Source organism: Thermobia domestica, chromosome 5, assembly GCF_964235325.1.
Source record: "Thermobia domestica chromosome 5, izTheDome1.hap1.1, whole genome shotgun sequence".
Classification (NCBI taxonomy): domain Eukaryota; kingdom Metazoa; phylum Arthropoda; class Insecta; order Zygentoma; family Lepismatidae; genus Thermobia; species Thermobia domestica.
The window spans coordinates 236,971,414-236,990,544 of record NC_137458.1 but is presented as its reverse complement, the minus strand read 5'-3'; the positions used below and the strand labels follow the sequence as shown (position 1 = coordinate 236,990,544).

The window sequence follows — 19,131 nt, the reverse complement described above, 5'->3', positions numbered from 1 at the left end:
GTGGTTTGCACGGTTTAAAGGTGGTGATTTCAGCTTGGAAGACCAAAAGCAATTTGGACAGCCAAAAGAATTTGAAGATGAAGAATTGAGAGCATTGCTTGATCAGGATTCGTGTCAAACGCAGGACGAACTTGCAGAAGCATTTGGAGTTGAGCAAACAACAGTTTCCAAACGTTTCAAAGCCATAGGAATGATTCAAAAGATGTCTTATTGGGTTTCACATGAATTGAAAAGAAAGACGTTGAAAGAAGAAAAACCGTTTGCGAATTGCTGCTTCAAAGACAGAAAAGGAAGGGATTTTTGCATCGAATTGTAACTGGTGATGAGAAGTGGATTCATTACGAGAATCCTAAACGAAAAAAGGCCTGGGTGAAGCAAGGTGAACCAGGTCCTTCACAACCGAAACGAGATATTCATTGTGCAAAGGTTATGCTGTATATATGGTGGGATTTGAAACGTGTGGTGTACTATGAACTTCTGAAACTTGGTGAAACTATTAATGGACACCGCTATCGACAACAATTAATGCGTTTGAAGCAAGCTCTGGCCTGAAAACGACCAGAATGGAATAACAGGCATAATAAACTTATTTATCAAGATGATAACGCTCGACCACATGTCGCAAAACCGGTCAAAACCTATTTGGAAAATGTCGAATGGAAAGTGTTACTCCACCCGCGATATTCACCAGACACTGCTCCGTCTGACTACTACTTGATCGATTGCATGAATAACGATTTGATTGGACAGCGGTTCACTTCTTCAGAAAATATCGAAAAATTGATCTTTGATTAGATTGCGTCAAATAATGAGGAATTCTTTCGACACGGAATCCGTAAATTGCCTGAAAGATGGGAGAAAGTAGTGGCTAGCGATGGACAATATTTTTGTTAACGTATTCATTTACTTTGTTTTTGAAATAAAGCTTCAATTTTTATTAAAAACCGCACGAATTAATTCCTAGACCAAATATATACATTGCCGATATCCCCGACTGCTAACGGACAACTGTAACTTTGCGCTGTGAGTCTATTGACTTGCTCGCTATCAAAGCTGAGAGGGTGGTGTGTTAACTTACTCGAAGCTGTTACATGTTATAGCTTATTGTTCATTCACTAATTACAGGATTCCCAGCCAATGTAAGAATTTTTGATTTTTCACTTTTCGAATAAGCTGAGATTGATAACAGAAATGGGACGGGATTAAAATACGGGACATTCGGCTATCCGGACTAAATTTACGGGGACGCGGGACACTCGAGTCCAAAATCGAGACTGTCCCGTTTTATACGGGACGTATGACATGCTTATACAGCATAGGAATAACGTTGCTTTCATGTGGCCAAGTTCCAAGATAGACAAGTAGCCAACGGGAGCAGTAATTAATGTGTCTTATGGGAAAATTAGCTAGGTAGGTGGCCAACTTAAAGAGGTGGCCAAATCAACAAAATCTACAGGGTGCCTAGAAAGTCCTTTTACACCCGAACTACATGTGTGTAACAATGTAAGATGTTATTTAAAATTTGAACCTCCCCTCCTGATCAAGGGTTCCGATTTCTCTGTAAATTTGGGGGGGAGGGGCATTCAGATGCACAAGACACATATGAGAATTTTAAGACAAATTGCATTTAAATTATGCCAAATATTGTATATTTACAAATACAATGAGGGAGGCTGACGTGAGCTTTGGGGGACTGGGCCCCCTGGATCGGCGCCCTTGCTCCTGATCATTTATATGACAACAGTGCTCCTCACGTAAATTGTCATATGATTGTAGCGTAACTACCACGTGACTGCCGCGGAAGGAGGAGAATAAAGTACGTGTGTTGACCGGTTCATTGTTCATTGTCGTTTGGTAAACAACAATGACATTACTTCACTTAAAGGAGCGCTTAGTAGCAAGTGTGTGGTTCCATGTATGGGCGGCGATTAGGGGGGGCAAAGGGGGGCAGTTGCCCCCCCACTTTTTTGAAGTAACCCATTGATGTATATAGTTTCATTTGGAAATGTAAAGTTATTGTATATATATTACTGGTTCATAGAAAACAATGATGCCATATATTTGCCGCTGCGTGAGTACGTATTGGTTAGTTCTCTTCCCGTTGTGTTAAGAAATCTACAGGAATTGCGTTTTAATTGCCACTGAAAATGGTCCAAAATTTAACGTATTGCAGCATAATGATTCCAGCGTACTTCATTGCTTCTTATTTCTTCTTACAATGTTAGTCAGCCGCTTTGAAACTAATTGAGATAACACTTTGAAAAAGAACAAAACACTTTCACAAGTTATTCTTTAATCGCATAAAAATTGACTAAAATGTATTTTCTTTTTTCTAATAGCAAGGAATATTGATTAAAAACAGAGCAATAAGAAAGAATTACTACCTTTTCCATTGTTTTACAGTGTAATATACGGGTGAAGTGGTGTGTTTAGGGGTGTACGAGGGTATATACAATTAAATTTACTGAATTCAACATAATCCTAGGTTTCAGGATTAATTTGTATAACTTTAGTGTGGATTAATTCTAAGTATTGTTGAGTTTAGATGTATTTCAAGAAAGTGAAAACTGCACCTAATGGCAACGAAAATGTTTCGGGAAGCTTACTGTCTTTCTAGAGTAATAACATACATTTAATACCTTGTGTGGCATTAAAAATATAAGTTGTTCATTAATCCCTAATTCATTAAAGTTTCTGTGTAACTTTTGCAAAACAAGCCTCATTATTCATTACTGGGTAATACAGGGTTAGCCTAAAATAAATAGACAACTTTAGTGGTCCCCCGGATGAAGAGTTTAAATTACATGGTAACGTAACTTACGTGAGTTGTAGGGTACATCTGGAAGTGGTTGTGATACAACTACAGATGTTCTATGTGTGACTCTTTGGTTACACGGGAAACATCTAGTCTGTAGTCCAATTCTTCCCAAACAGGCATCAAAGTCTGACTGTCCACCAATGCAACAGCATCTCTGATTCGTTCTTTCAGTTCCGTCAGATTGAGGGAGTGGAGGAAACATACACATTATCTTTTCTGAAACCCCACAGAAAGTAATCTGGTGAGGTCTGGACTTCATGGTGGTCATTGAGTCATAGCCATGTTCTCATCAGTTGAACGGCCAATCCACCGCCTAGGAAGAACTTCGTCAAGATAACCCCTTACATCCGAATGCCAGTGAGGTGGGGTTCCATCCTGCACAAATATGAAATTGTCACTATCTTCTTCAAGTTGTGGCATCAACCAAAGTTGCAACATGTGCAGGTACGTTCTTGCAGTAACAGTTTCTTCTTGAAAAAGAACGGTACATACACCTCTTTGGGCGATACAGCACAAAACACGTTAATCTTTCTGAGTCCCTAATCTGCTCTATTTACGACATCACTAGTGTGAAAGGTTGATTCGTCCCCAAATGTAAGCAGCTGAATGAGGTAATCTTTTTCTTCACAAATATTTTGTATGAACACGCAGAACTGAACGTTGCTGTTTGTTACTTTCATTGAGACTTTGCAGTAATTGCAGTCGATATGGATAGAACTTGAGACGTTTGCATAGAATGTTCCAGACAGTCTTATGAAGGATATCAAGTTCTTTTTCTGTACGTGTCTTTGATTTCCTCGGGCTACAAGCGTAGCTCGCACGAACGCGCTCAACTGTTTCATTTGACACTGGAGGTCTTTCCGTGGATTTCTTCTTACACAGACAATCTGATTCTTCAAATTTATGCACCCAGTCATAAATGGACTGTCCTGTGGTTGGTTCTTTCCCATACTTTGTCCTAAAATGACGTTGCACTACAGTAACTGAATTTGTCTCGGCATATTCCGGAACACAGCCTTCTCAACTTGACTCGCCATATTCCTCCAAGCCACGTCAATGTCAAGTTCGAGGGCAGGGCCGCTTACGTCACACACCCGTCATTGAAACAAAAGAAAAACTGTCAGCCGCAAAACTTCAAGTATGTATGCATGTACCACAGGTAAAATCTTTTTGCTCAAAAAAATCTTATACATAGTATAACTTGTCTATTTCTTTTAGGTTAACCCTGTATTATCCTTTATATTTATTTGTTTTGCAAGTTTGTTATTACATAATCTGATCACACAATTTTCCAGACAGCATTTTAAGATGTTCATGAGCAAGAAATCAAATCTCTTCTTACACTTTCGTTGTTTAAGAATACAAAGAACTAGTACCTACTTCCGTTACTCTTGTCAATTTCCTTAATAAAATATGAAATAGAATATACAGTATTTTAACTGAAAAATATAGTATCCTATTAGTTATACAACCTTAACGACAAGCACAACAACGAAAACATACCGGAGGTGATAGATAGGTTTTGAACACATATCTGTATTATTATTATTATTATATTAATGAAATAAGTGTAAGTATAAAAAGAGTTTCTGGACACCCTGTATTGTATTCCAATTGTGTTTTCATACATTAAATTGGATGATAGTTTAAAATTGCGTACCACTTTCTTCGTCTGATGTCAGTTATCTTCACGTCACGTAACATTCTAGTTATCTTAGAATGTAACATTAATAAATTGTACTACCTGGTTATTTGTTATTTAGTAAAGTTACAAAGAACTGATATTTGAAAATATTGTAATAAGAGAACAATAATTTCATTTATTTCAGCCACTCAGGTCGGAGGAGCCTTCCTAACAGGAACTTCAGAAGAAGTTTTTAAGAGAGGCCTTGTGTGGTGTATGGTTCCTTTTGCTTACGCTTTTGGAATGTCTATAAGTAAGTAGATTACTAAATGAAGTCAGAAATTAAACTATTAGTTTATAGAAAATTATCAGGTACAGAGACATATCAAGTTAAAATTAACGACATTAAAATATAGAAAGTTGAAATGACTGTAAAATAAACTGTCGAATAAAGACATTAAGTAGAGTTTTAGATTTTGAATAACCGTTCCATAAGGCGAGTACAATTATTTGAAAACAGTTCTAGTCAGATTTGAGAGTTCCTTTTACACATGCAGTACCAATTGTTCCCCCAAACCTTCGACCTGCTGTAAGCTATAAATTGAAATCGTACTTAACTAAAAGCTCATATTAATTTAAGAAATTTATTGTTCTTTCTTGTTTTTAATCATTTCTTTTATATTTTACTTTGAGTTGGTTCACCTATCACCTCAAACTCCGTAGCATTCAAGGACTTCGTTACATACAACATTTTGTTGATTTAAATCATTGAGTTGTAAGCGATAATGCAGCTAGCGACATAGCGACATTTCCTAGTGTGAGACAGGCAAGCAATAGTGCAGTTAGCGACATTTCTTAGCGTGAGACAGGCAAGTGATAGTGCAGGTAGCGACATTTCGTAGCGTGAGACATGCAAGCGGTAATGCAGGTAGCGACATTTCTTAGCGTGAGACAGGCAAGCGATAGTGCAGGTAGCGAGACCTATTACTAGCTTGACTAGAAATTACTGTGACTCACAAATTGAGACGTTCATCTTTTATTATTAGGGTTTGAAAGCAATCTGTTGAATCATAATAGATCGTCAATAGTAAAATATCCAAGGATCAAATCCTTGAAATGAAATTACTGGAAGATTTCAAAAAATATATATGTTTTAACTTACTATTTTAGATGATAGCTTTACAAGTAGCATTATTTATTACACAGGGTGGTCCAAATAAAAAGTGATTCGGAGATTTTAAAAAAAAGCTCTAAGATACAGGAAATATAAAAGAAACATGAAAATACCTGAAGTTATAATGGAGTTATTATCAATAATGTTGTTTATATCTGTCCGGGAGTAGTTTGACTATAACAACAAATGGCCACCTAAACACTCAATACACTTTTCTGCTCTGATAATGAGATTGGCATGCAGTTAGTTTGTTCTGCGTGAACTCTGTAGTAGCCATGTTGATGTTGTCTAGGAGCTGCTGTAGGACTTAAGAACTGTTCTCATGTTCACTTTCAAGGCATCTCATAAGAAAAAGTCATACACTGAGATCTGGTAATTTTGGAGACCACAAATCAGCAATCGCAATTCAGTCCTCATCGAAGAATTCGGCGATTACTTTCATTTAAGTTTCAGACAGTGTGAGTGATTGCCCCGTCTTGTTGGAAGTACGCATAGTGCAACTTTTGTCACTCAATTCACTGACAAATGGATGAAGAGTTGTTCTGTATACCACTGGCAATTGATGGGTCTTTTCAACACAGATGTGACGATCCTCCTGGCTGAATTAGCACATCATACACCACTGGTGTATCAATAACTCTGCAAGTCTGCCTGCCTAAAAATAGTTTCACCCCCCCCCCCCCATAGGAATATAATAAAAACTTACAGGAACTAAATGAGTTACAGTTAGTTATGACATATTGCAGCAGACAAAAATGCAAGCTAATACACCGTTTATCATTACTATATTGCACTTATATTATCTGTGGGAAAAATGCTGTAGTACATACTCTGACCTTTCTCATTCAGGAAAGGGGAGAGCCTTCGGATTTCCATACCACGACGGACTCGCTTGCATTAGAGCCTTGCAGGCTCTCCACCTCTACCTTCTGGTCGTGCAAAGGTGTCTCGTGAAATTCATTATGTTTATCTGCGCACCTGTACCATGAGTTCTGGGTATACGTGTCCACTGGTAAGATGGAAATACTCCTCATCAGTTGCAACGAACAGATTCACATCCAGACATCCCCTTGCAAACTCAGGCAGCATCCATTGATAATATTACACACGACGTTGCTTGTCTTGTGGCTTCAGTTGCTGCAGACGGAAATTATGTGAGGTGTCATGTGAAGATATTCCTTCAGAATGTGTAGACACGATGATCTTGATGTTCTTGCCTGGTGTGTTAAACTTATACTTGATTTTTTCGAACTTTGGGCCATACGCTGAGCCACGTCAAGAATTGTATCCGATGTTCGCGCTGGTTTTCGATACACTGTGTACACTGGTTACCAAGAGATCTAGTGAAGCACCACTTGCATATCAATTTCTATATGGTAGACTTCACAGTTGCAGCTTTATTAAAATTCTCTAAGAAGAGTTCACTGTTTGTAAGGGTTGATTTCACGTGGGTTTCCACAATAAACACATTCTCAGCTATTGAGGACCAGCAGTGGCGTATATACAATTTTGTTTCCGGGGGGGGGGGACTTTGCTAAGTTTATTCCTGGAAATGTGAAAATTCTGCAAGATATTTAATTTATTTTAAAATTGTAAATAAAATTTCGGGAGCTGCTTAAGACCGGAAGCCCCTCTTAAATACGCTACTGTGAATCGGTATCCCTAGAATAAGAGAGATAACCTTAGATACACGTTCACCCTTCTAAGCACAGTATAAGCATTGCAAATATGAACTTTAGAAACAGCAAGGACATTATAAAACTACGCAACTTTGATCGTAAGAGTGGTCCATGCTCATTTTATTTGGACCACCTTATATCCAGGAGCGGATTAAGGGCGGAGCCAATGGAGCCCAGGCTCCAGGGCGCCTAGGCTAAGGGAGGCCCCCAAAATCCCTCTCTTTAATACTAAAATATAGCAATCAACTTATTATATTGCAGGCTCCAGACCCATTCTGATTTTTTTTTCGCTCGCTACGCTCGCGGTATCACTAGAGTTAAGTCTTCTTCCATCAGCGTGTTCACCATACATTTTTTTTTTTTTTTTTTAATGAGGGAGTTCTCTTGCAGTAAGTATACGAGCAGTTACACTGCAGTATATGAGCATTTAACTGTTAATAATGAATGAAATTAAACTAATTCTTGTAAACTTGAAGCACATTAAAATATTACAGCACAGTTCTCGGTTTTTGGATAAGCCTATGAGGCTGTGGAAGGCAGCAAAGAAAATTTATGCGCTGTAATTATTCGTAACATAGTTCTCCCTTGAAATAGTCGCCTCCAGGGCCCCAAAAGCCTTAATCCGCCACTGCGTATATCACAGCACAAACATTTATAATTACATGTGTTTAAAAAAAATACTTGTAATATATAGGCCTAATCAATAATGTTGAGCCAAGCATGATACATTGCGTTAAATTCCTTCACAACTACAGTATGTTTGGAACTAAGTTAAATAGACAATGCAAAAAATGGGAAAGGCCTGATAAGATACATTATAATTTATAAATAATAAAATACATTCAGATATTACATATAGATAAAATGAGAAAAACACAGATAGGTATTAACCAGTCTGTGTTTCAGATAGATTTTAATGATAAGATAATGAGTTATACAGGGTGATTTAAAAAAAAACTCACGAATTTCACTTGGGTCTTGAATTTCTAACTGAAGTTCGATTTCATGCGGTTTGTGGCAAATGATCAAGGAAGGGTGGGGGATTTATGGAAATATGTTTAGTTGTTTAAGTTCATCCGCGATAATATCGATCCGCCTCAAGAAAAACAGCAAATTTTCGCCAGTGTACTTTACAATTAGAATGAGGTTTTGGATTTTTGAAGCGAAACTGCAGAAAACAAATTAAGTGTTAATGAGAATACAAATTAAGTGTTAATGGTAACGTCCATAAATCGCATGTTGAATAGCTATAGCCGGTTTCTTGCCACAAACGACGGAGAGATTTCTTGGGTGATCTAAGGAGTCGATAACTGACATCTTTCACAACACCCGCCTGCGGGATCCGATGCTTACCTGTCACTCAGAACCGATCCTGTTTCTTCCAATTTATTCACTAGCGACCACATTATGTTCCTGTCTGGGGAAGAATGTGAGGCAAATTTGTTTCTGAATGCCCTTTGTGTAGCAACAAGAGATTCCGTTCACCAAAGTTTTAACGATAAATGTATGTTGTTCCAAAGAATACACTATTCACACTGTGCGCTGATCAAACTTACACAGTAGCATAGAATTGTACAGCACAATTCCCAATACAGTCGGCCCAGTTTCCTGTTTCTTATTGACCTTGGCAAGGTTGCCATCTAACGAAGAAAACTCAAATCTCCACATCACACTGCACTTCATTCCAATTGTAAGGTACACTGCCAAAAATTTGCTGTTTTTCTTGAGGCGTAATCGATATTACCCCGGATGAATTTAAACCAGCAAACATAGTCCCATAAATCTCCCATCCTTCCTTGATAATTTGCCACAAACCGCATGAAAATCGGATATCAGTTAGAAATTCTAGATCCAAATGAAATCCATGAGTTTTAAAAGAATCATCCTGTATTATGGAACGCAATATTTCTAGAGCTTGCATGATTTTTTTTTTTTTTGTTTGTTTTTAAATGGGTTTTGCAATTATAATTATATTATGTTAATTTCTGTATTATCTCAATACCAATTTAAGGTTTACTACAGAACATTCTGTAAAATGAGGAAGTTCTAACATATAATTCAAGTTGATGTGAAACATTAGCAATTTCAACAGGTGACGTGACTGATATGGTAAACTGTACACCAAATGACTCTATGTGCCGGCTGCCTGACGATGCTTTCTCATTTGCTTTTTTTTTTCTTTCTTTTTAATCTATTCAAAAAATACAACGAAGACAATTAATTAACTTAGGTTATCATAGGTATTCAGTATATAAACATCTTTCACTTCTCATTCGATTATTTTGACTATAATGTTATTTTTGCAGATGGTCTATTGTTTGCGAAGTCCATGAGGAACAGGGGATATGTAACAGTGTTTGATCCTTTGCAAGAAAGCTACGGGAGAATTATGGGAGGTCTCTGTTTTGTTCCTCATCTCATTGGAGACCTCTTTTGGGTTGGAGCCATTTTATCTGTTCTTGGTAGGTAGTCATACTTTATTGCTAATCAAATAAGCAGTAATTTTTATATTCAAACAGTATTCTTTCTTAATTTTATTTGCTTTGAAACAATGTATAGGGTTAATTGTATTTATTATTAAGATTAATTATATTGCAGTTTAGACTAGACTGCATGTTAATAGAGAAATGATTATGGGATCAATTGAATGTACAAAGTTATTAACAGAAACAAAGATGAGAAACGAGTAAAAATTGGATAATGTTGAAGTAAATTAAATCAAATAAGCAGTCTTAGAATAATAATGCGAACTCCTCAACAATGAATCACATCGGTATTCATAATTTCCAGAGTGCTTACATACGCCTTTGTTGAATTAATACTAAATACAGATGTAATGGCTTGCTGTACGCGTTGAGAATGAAGATCCAATCGATATTTGACAAGTATATCTTTAAGCTCTAAGATCTGCCGTCAGATGATGACGAGTTTCACAATATAGTATGTACTATCAGAGCAAAGCAATTATCTGTTTTTAAATTTTGGTGGAAACAATATGCTCGAACTAGTACCGTCTGAAGTGTGGTACAATGTTTTTTTTTTTTTTTTTTTTTTTTTTTTTTTTTTTTTTTTTTTAATAGAACATATCAATATTATAGCTGTGCATGGTAAGACTTCATAACACTTACGAATGAATGATGTCAAGATAAAAATAGCTAATAGAAAAATTTGAATCTATTTCATTACCTTCCTTTGAAAAATCTCTCCTATAATTTGCAGCAGAATTGCCTGTCACTAGGGCCTACCAAATAAGGCTAAAATAAGAGTGGCTAGGCTATACCCGAGCAAATGCAGAGGTCTGTGGGCCAAGTTCCCAGCTAGCGAATAAATAAATAAAATAAATCGGAAGGATTTGGTGTAGCGTGGTTTAATTCATTGGGCAAGTGGGTTATTTTATTTAAATTATGTTTGATTTTGCTTTTACAGTTACCGATTTGTATATTTGATAAAGAAGTATCACAAAATGGTCAATAAAAACTTTTAAAGTACATCTTACGGTTTGTCAGGTTCTATAAATGGTGTCAACCTGGTCTAACTGTCCTCCACATTAAATAAACACGTAAGTTAAGCCTGGCCCCAATAGTTGGTGATACTTGTGATTTGTTGTTGTTTAAAGTAGCATGAAGGGAAGAAACTTGCGTTCAGGAAAGCTTGCTTGCATATTCATGCGCCATTACGTCTTTCTGTTATGCGTATTATGGTTATAAAGAACGTTGAGTTTGGTTCTTTGTCAAAAAAGTTAGCCATCAAGTACACTAAACGTTTGAGAGGAGATATACCTAAGTAGACTAATAAGTATAGAAATTTTGTTTTGGTTTTAATCTTTTACTTCATTGAAATTTTTCAGTAAAATAACGACTGCATAGAAAACAACCTTGTTGAGTAGATGAAAGCTGCGTATTCCAATATTGACTTGACAATCTTCTAATTTTTCATTTGTTTCTTTATAACAGGGTCCACTTTAGTTGTGGTAGTTGGACTGGATCGAGTGACATCTATTCTTGTTAGTGCTGCGGTCGCAATAGGTTACACTCTTGTCGGAGGAATGTTCTCTGTTGCTTACACAGATATCCTTCAGCTTATCCTTGTAGCTCTTGGAATGGTAAGTAAAATCCTATATTGTACATACTTACGACTTTTATTATACATATTTTTCTTCAAGTTCTCGGAGCGAGAACTGTTTTATTTCTCGGAGCGAGAAACAGATCTTCGACATTGATATCCTTGTGTAGTGATGCAGCAGTTCCAACGGTATTCAAAGTCGTCAATATAGCTCTGGATCTGTACATCCATTTATGAAGTCTTCGAGAATGCGTGTGGTATTACGCAGATCATATAATTAAAAAAAAGTCCGGGAACTTCTGGCAGTTTGGGTAGTCCGGGAAAAGATTATGCATCATGCATCGTCCTAAAATAATTGTGCTGCACTATGGATTGTAATTTGTAAGTCTTTTGTTTCAATTTATTTTATGATTTATTTTAATTTACTATACGACATAGTACTTAATTGATGCCATGTGTAGTTGAGTATTGTATTTTACTTGATGTGTTTAACTTAGAAACATTTATTTTCAATTTGTAATAGCAGCTACATAGTGTCTCTTTGAACTTTTTTTTTTCTTTCAATATTTTGTAAACTGTTACAACTACATGGTAATAATCTATTTATGTATTTTATTGTATACTTATTCTATATGGTATACCTTTTCTATGTGCATGTTAATTATGCTTATTTTTTTTACTATTGTAATTTTTGTATTTCCCAGTTTGTAACAGATACTGCATGTTTTTATGTTATTTTTTGAACTAATATTTTATCCATTTCATCTATTTTTGTATAATCAGTTGTATGATAATTCTATGGTTGTAAACACATTTTTTTGGGGGGGGACACTTGTGGCTGTAATGCTGTTTGCTTCCAATAAACATATTTCAAATTATTATTATTATTATTATTATTATTATTATTATTATTATTATTATTATTATTATTATTATTATTATTATTATTATTATTCATCCAATTACGTTTGCCTTCTTCACTTTCCAAAAGAAACGAACGAACGAACATGTCTTTGACCGACTTTCTTAAAGCTATAATAACCGATTACATAATGATAATAGTAATAATACTGTTGGTAAAAATAAGTCTAAATTTGTAACTAAACAAAGATAAAAGTCTAAAGATAATTTGTAAAATTATAATGTCTTTCGTCCAATAATAAGAATATTAGGTCATGAAATTTCAAACGCCCATTAAATAGTCTATCGCTCCCAACCGTCCATTTCTATTCCAGTGCTCTCTTTGGAAATGTGAACACCTTCTCGGGTACGTTAAAGCCCACGTTTAGAACCATTGACTTAAAGAGATTAGCGAGTGAATGATTTTGCGGAATTCTAACACTGTATCTCCCGTAACACAAATATGTCGAGAAGGTATACCAGACTGCTTTGTCTTTAGCAATGTGACTGGTTCAAGTGAAATCCTTGAACTCTAGAAAGGTCAATGTTATTTGATCTTAGTATGTAGGATATCTTGAATACTAATATTATACTATATTCACTATATAATAAAAAAATCCACTTTTCTTCATATCGCTCACTCACTTTATTGTTATTTTATTCATATAAAAATCCAGCTTTGTTAACTACCAATTATATAAATAATCTATATCGAAATGATAGTCTTATTTGGGGTTCAGATTCATCCAGTCAATGAATGAATTACTAATATACGTATTCAGGGATTTACTTATATGACTTCTCTTAAACGAGGATTATATACAGGAGATATATAGATAAAGATAACGTAATTTTTCTAGAAAAGAAGTTAACTGTGGACTGACTTCATGAATAGAAATTTCGTGATTTTATTTATTTATTTATTTATTTATTTATTAGGCTGAATATTAGTTGAGCGCATAGTGCATAAATATTCTGTTTGTTTAGTGAAATAGTATTCTCAGATATAAATTTATCAAACTATTACAGTTCATTTACTTTATAAAAAAGGTGTTTAGTGTGCTTTTGAGAGTTTACATTACCTCACTTGCATTAAAAAAAAAACCTAATGTTTCTTTTCAGTGTTTAATCTCAATATTTTATAGTTAAGGTTATGTAATAGTTCCTTCATTGTCCGTATGCTGCTGTGAGAATATGATCTCTTAAAGAATAACGAAAATGAAATGAAATGAAATCATTGAGTTTTACGTCCCACGGTTATACCAGTTAGGCTAAAGGAGTAATGAGTAATGAATGAAATGGTGGAATGAAGAAAGTAGGAGGAAACGGGAGAACCCCGAGAAAACCCACGCACACGGTGTTTGTCCACCACAAAGTTCACTTGGCGGGGTCTGAGATCGAACCCGGGACCCCAAGAACCAGAGGTGAATGCTCTACCACTGAGCCACCGCAGCCTCTAAAGAATAACGAGTTACCGTACCATTTTGAAGATGATTGAGTGCGTAATTAGCTTTCGTTGTTCTATGAAGATGATTTCAAGGAGGGTAAGCTAACGGCTAGTTCATTGTTTCGCTATTGGAAATTCCTGGGCCAGTCACCTGAGTTTTTCCTCAGTTCTGCCTCTATAAATGCTGGAATCATACCTTTAAATGAGACCATTTTCTTTCACTTGCTTTCGCACTATTATTATTGATTGCTAATAGCCTATGTAAATTGGCCTTACAATCTGGAAGCTCGTTGAATAAAATTCATTAAATAAAACTTGAAAACAAATAAGGAATTTTAAGTAAGCTTTTACAAGGCATTGTAAAAGAATATATGCCAAAACTTTTCCAAAAATATTTCATACCAGAAGTACATTCCTAATCTCAACATCAACGTGTCTTTCTTTAGTTCTAGTTTTCCTTTTGCTACCGAACACTTACACTAGCCACACATGGGATTCTGCATCGCCGCAGCCATTTCCAACATGAATGACTCACACAAGACCCAACATAACATTGCCAAATGGACATTACTGGAAAGAGTAAGAATTAAGGTTACTCTCATTGGTGCCAACATATTTCTTACAAATTTAAATTACGTTATATATACATTTGTATCTTTACTTTTCTGGCACGTCTCATATTTTTTATTTTCTATTGCTATTGGTCTCTTGTGTTTAAGTAATCTAACCAAACTTCAATAAAATAATTATAATAAGCTGTTCTTGAATTTCGTATATAAACTATTAAATTGCTGTGATTATAAATGGTGCAAGGTAACGATTCTTCTTAGAGTTATAAATAAATAAGCTCCTGTTATTACTATTTTACAGTTCATAAGTCTACCATTTATACTGACGAGTAATGCAGTGAAAGATGGAGGTTATGGAGAAGCTAAAGACTGGTTAGGTTCTGTTCCATTAAATGATGCAGGTTCATACGTCGATGCGTTGCTTGTTCCTTTATTTGGAGGAATTCCTTGGCAGGTAATTACACAAATACTCAAACAATAAATTTTGATTGGAGTATAATAATGTTTTCAGGAGCGATATAACACATATTATGATTATTACACATATATGCTTAAATTCTTTTGAGGAACATTATACAAGGTATAGAAGGGGGGCGAAAAGGAACCTTCCGATTCTCACTGTATGAAAGTAAATGTACATTGCAGAGGTTAACTGGGAAGACGTAGAGGTTAACTGGAAATTCCAGTTCATTTTAAAAAATGAAATGAAATAAAATGAAATCTTTAAGTTTTACGTCCCACGGCTATGCCGGTTAGACTAAAGGAGACTGTGATGATGAATAATGAATGAAATGGTGGAATGAAGAAAGTGGGAGGAAACGGGATAATCCCGAGGAAACCCACGCACACGGTGTTTGTCCACCACAAAGTTCACTTGGCGGGGGCTGGAATCGAACCCGGGACCCCAAGCACCAGAGGTGAACGCTCTTTCACTGAGCCACCGCGGCCCTAATTTAAAATGGAGGTGTTTATGCGTTCCTTAAATTTTATCGGTGCCACTTTAGAAAAACTATTTTGATATTAAGACTATATAAAAATATTATAGTTTTTATATTGTAAAATATTACATTATAAGTTTAAAATAGGGTTGAATGGGTCTTTCTTCATGTGGCGATGAACCTTTATGAATTTTTAAGGCATTCTTTTTACATTCAAAGTTTAAATTAAAATAGAATGATGGTCTTTCTTCTTCTTTTTCTTAGTCCATGAAGTTTTTCTTTTTACCTTAAAAGTTTATAATAAACTATAATGGTCTTTCTTTATTATTTATATGTTGCAATAGTTTTTATATTAAAAGTTCAGAATAGGATAGAATAATGGTCCTTGCTTCTTGTGGCAATTAACCTTCTTTTAGACCATAAAGTTTTTACCTTAAAGGTTCAGAATATGGTAGTGCGATAAACTTTTCTTCGTGTAGTGATAACTTTTACGTTTCTTAGGCCATGAAGTTTTTACATTAAAAGTTTAGAAAGGATAGAATAATGGTCTTCTATTCCTGTGGCGATGAATTTTCTTGTTTCTGAGGTCAAAGATCTTGTAGATTATATTAATCCTAGGCTGTTACCACTAATATTCCAGCAACCCTTTGATTCCAAGTCCATTCTATTTTAAAGTTTCCAGAAGTTTTTAGAATTGCTTGTTAGTGTTACATCATGTTACGGCTGTTATTTCATGTTAGTGTTAACCGTTTTGTTGTAATTTCGGTGTATATTAATCATTTGTTCAGTATTTTCAATAAATAACCATGAACAGTTGGGAACAATGACACAAAATTTAAGCCATAGAAGTTGGATTGTTATACTTTAAAAATGCACACGTAAAAAGAAGATACACTATTATAAAAGTTTGAAAAATTAAAAACCTGTATAACGATTATGTCTGCAAAGCCAAAATATACAGGAAATTATCCATTAATATTTATTTTACAATTGTGAGGATATAGTCTGGAGCGGTGTTTATTCGAAAGGGACAGTGAAACCAAATATTTTCGTACGGAAAGTATTTACTTAAAAGGTAATAATTTGGTTAAGGCTATAGATATTAATTGTGTATTTACAAGATGTATTCAAGCTTCACCATTAAGTTCTAAATTGCACCGGACCCAACCGGATCCTTTATTATTTCGTTCCTGTACCTGATGTCTATCGCTATGCCAATATTCTAAATTAATTTACAAGCCTATAAAAATTTCAGTAGCTCGTACAAATTCATTTACTTTTAATATGATCTAATACAAACTCATCTTTTCGTCCAAGGCTTGACACCTCAATAAAGTAAACGGAATAATTTAGGATTAGCCTGTTCAATTTGTGATCTGAAAGTTTTTACATGCATTCGTAATCCTGAAAGAAAGAAAAATATAAATAATGAATATTTAAATAAGAGTATACATAGAGTTATAGATAATTATGGATTAAAGAAAGTACGATATATTGAAGAAAAGAAACAGTTAATTAATAAATATTCAATTATATATATAATAAAATAAATATAATTGTCTATATATAATAAATGTAGGGTTTGTCATGCAATTCAAGAACGACATGCTATCCTTGAAACTATGAGGTAATTAGTAGCTTACTATACCCCTACCACAGAAGAATAAGCAAACTTTAGTAATTTCAATCATAAGCCTATAGTAAACCAATGTACTTCCATCTACCTATGCTATATTCTACCCAAACTACTAACCAAAGCTATAGCTAAAAATGGGAAAAGATATATATACTAACCTAGTAGCATCCGGATTACGAACCGGCTTAGATCCTCGATGAAGCTCGAATTGCATATACCTGAAAAGAAAGAGAAAAAAAATGTTATTAATAACGTTGTGCTTGAGCTCTCTAATGTCTAGATTTCACTACTTAAATACTCATCAACAAATACACAGCCTGAATGGGTCCCCAAACTTATAGAGAAATCGGTACCGCTGGTTATATCTCTACTTTCTCTAATCTTCTTTTCATGTTCATATCCACTAAAAACACTATTTTTGTAGGTATAGTTAACTTCGATCAATATAATTAGAAGAACTTTAGTTGTTACGAGTATTGAATTTACCATCTTTGCCGTAAAATAATCGTCTTGCGAGCTATAAAACCAAAGAATAAAAGTATGCTTTCAGTATTTTTGGTGATTTTAGTTGCTGTGTAATTTCATACTGAAAAACAAATTTGCTCATAAAATAATTACGTTTCTATTGATAAGGAAATTACTATATTGTTGTTAAATAATGATGTAATTCGTAGAATTTTCTATTTGAACAATGCCATATTTAATAATCATTGAGTGTATTGTCAAAACAACGTGGCTAAACCTAAAACTGATTTATTTTGATTCTTTTCAAGTTCACATATCTATCCTAAAAGCATATATCAACCATGATGGTGTTAAAGTTTTCTCTATATCTATTTGTGTATTATTGAAAATTTAATAAAGTAATTGTGTTTCAGTATTTCATTATGGAGAAAAGTAAAGATTATCTCTTTATTTTAGTGCTATTATCAGCGAGTTCTCTCTTTGAAATCGTCAAAGGATGTACTTCCAATGTCTCTGATAGCTACGTGTTGCTCTCTTCTTCTGCTTATTCCACCCATTTTGATTGGAGGTGTGTCCAAACATGCAGGTAAGGTATATACAAAGTTCAAAATGCAATTTAATAACGCAGAGTAAGATGTTAAATTTTATGTTTACACATTTTCTTTTTCCTTATTACTGAAACAATTCTTGAAATATAGATTTAAGATGATTTTTTTTTTTTAAATAACTTCAATAAACGACTGAAAAATGTAGCATTCACATCAACTGTATTTATTTTCTTATTTGAGTGTTATTTTAATCATTATAACTTTTCGTTGTAAATGGAAAATTGGCATATACAAGATTTTTTTGTCAACTATTTGTATTGGTCAATTATTTCGTTAACTTACAAGCTATATTACTCTTTATTGAGATACTGATAAGTTAAATATTCTATTACATCCATGAATATTATGAATGAGCATGCTATCATTTTCAAAAATTGTACAACTCTCTGTTAACTTGTCATATGTTTCCTCTAATATAGTCACATAAAATGTAATTGAATAGCTTAACAGATATGTCATAAAGATCAAGAAGTAACGACGTTGACTTTTGTAATTTTACGTAATATTATGCATCTATGGATCTAAAAGAGTTAAGTAAGGATTGCACCTGACTACAATCCTGTCGTGTTCAATTATGGTAAGTTATTCCATTAACTATTTTTGATTCATTTAAAACTTAATGTACCCAGGAGTCCTGTTAATTGTGAAAAATAATGTTCCAAAACTATATAGCAGCTGATAGTTCAAATTATATAGTTTACGATTTGTAAAACTGTTTTCAACCAATGAGATTCTTATGCGAAGTAAGAAGTCGTTAAAAATATTAAAAGATCAAAACCTGTGACCTTATTTGTTTGCTTGAAATTTAACATACAAGAGTTTAACGTTCCTTTTAAACATCAAAATTACCAAATGGATACTTATATCTTAGTATGAAACTCGAACAAGGTTAATTTTCCACTTGGAATCAAATCTGGATCCCTCGTGCTAAAGGTGGAAACTTTTATTTATGTATTTATCAATTCTCCCGAAGTCTTCCTATGCTTCTCCCAACTCGTCGATTACTGTTGATATGCTACTGGTATCTAGTGCTTGTTCTAACGTTTTCCAAAATTCTTCTTTCTGTTCTACTCAAGCATCTTCACTCGGTCCGTGTCCTATAATTATTTTTGCCTTCTACATTCTTCCTCATCTAAAACGATTGTAAGTACTATTATACGAGTATTTTCATTTACAACATCCTAGTCTTTTTATTCTACTTACAATATCTA

At 34.4% G+C, this 19,131-nt stretch overlaps 1 protein-coding gene across 4 annotated transcripts in view; it reads left to right on the top strand.

The window, feature by feature from the left end:
- LOC145686466 (high-affinity choline transporter 1-like) overlaps nucleotides 1–19,131 on the top strand; it is a 153,919-nt gene that overhangs the window by 116,170 nt on the left and 18,618 nt on the right. For all 4 annotated transcript variants that reach the window (XM_081759801.1, XM_081759802.1, XM_081759803.1 and 1 more), the window contains 5 exons: nucleotides 4,648–4,755; nucleotides 9,602–9,757; nucleotides 11,249–11,397; nucleotides 14,575–14,727; nucleotides 17,769–17,898. In XM_081759801.1, coding sequence (XP_081615927.1) covers nucleotides 4,648–4,755; nucleotides 9,602–9,757; nucleotides 11,249–11,397; nucleotides 14,575–14,727; nucleotides 17,769–17,898 — 696 coding nt within the window. The remainder of the gene's footprint in view (nucleotides 1–4,647; nucleotides 4,756–9,601; nucleotides 9,758–11,248; nucleotides 11,398–14,574; nucleotides 14,728–17,768; nucleotides 17,899–19,131) is intronic.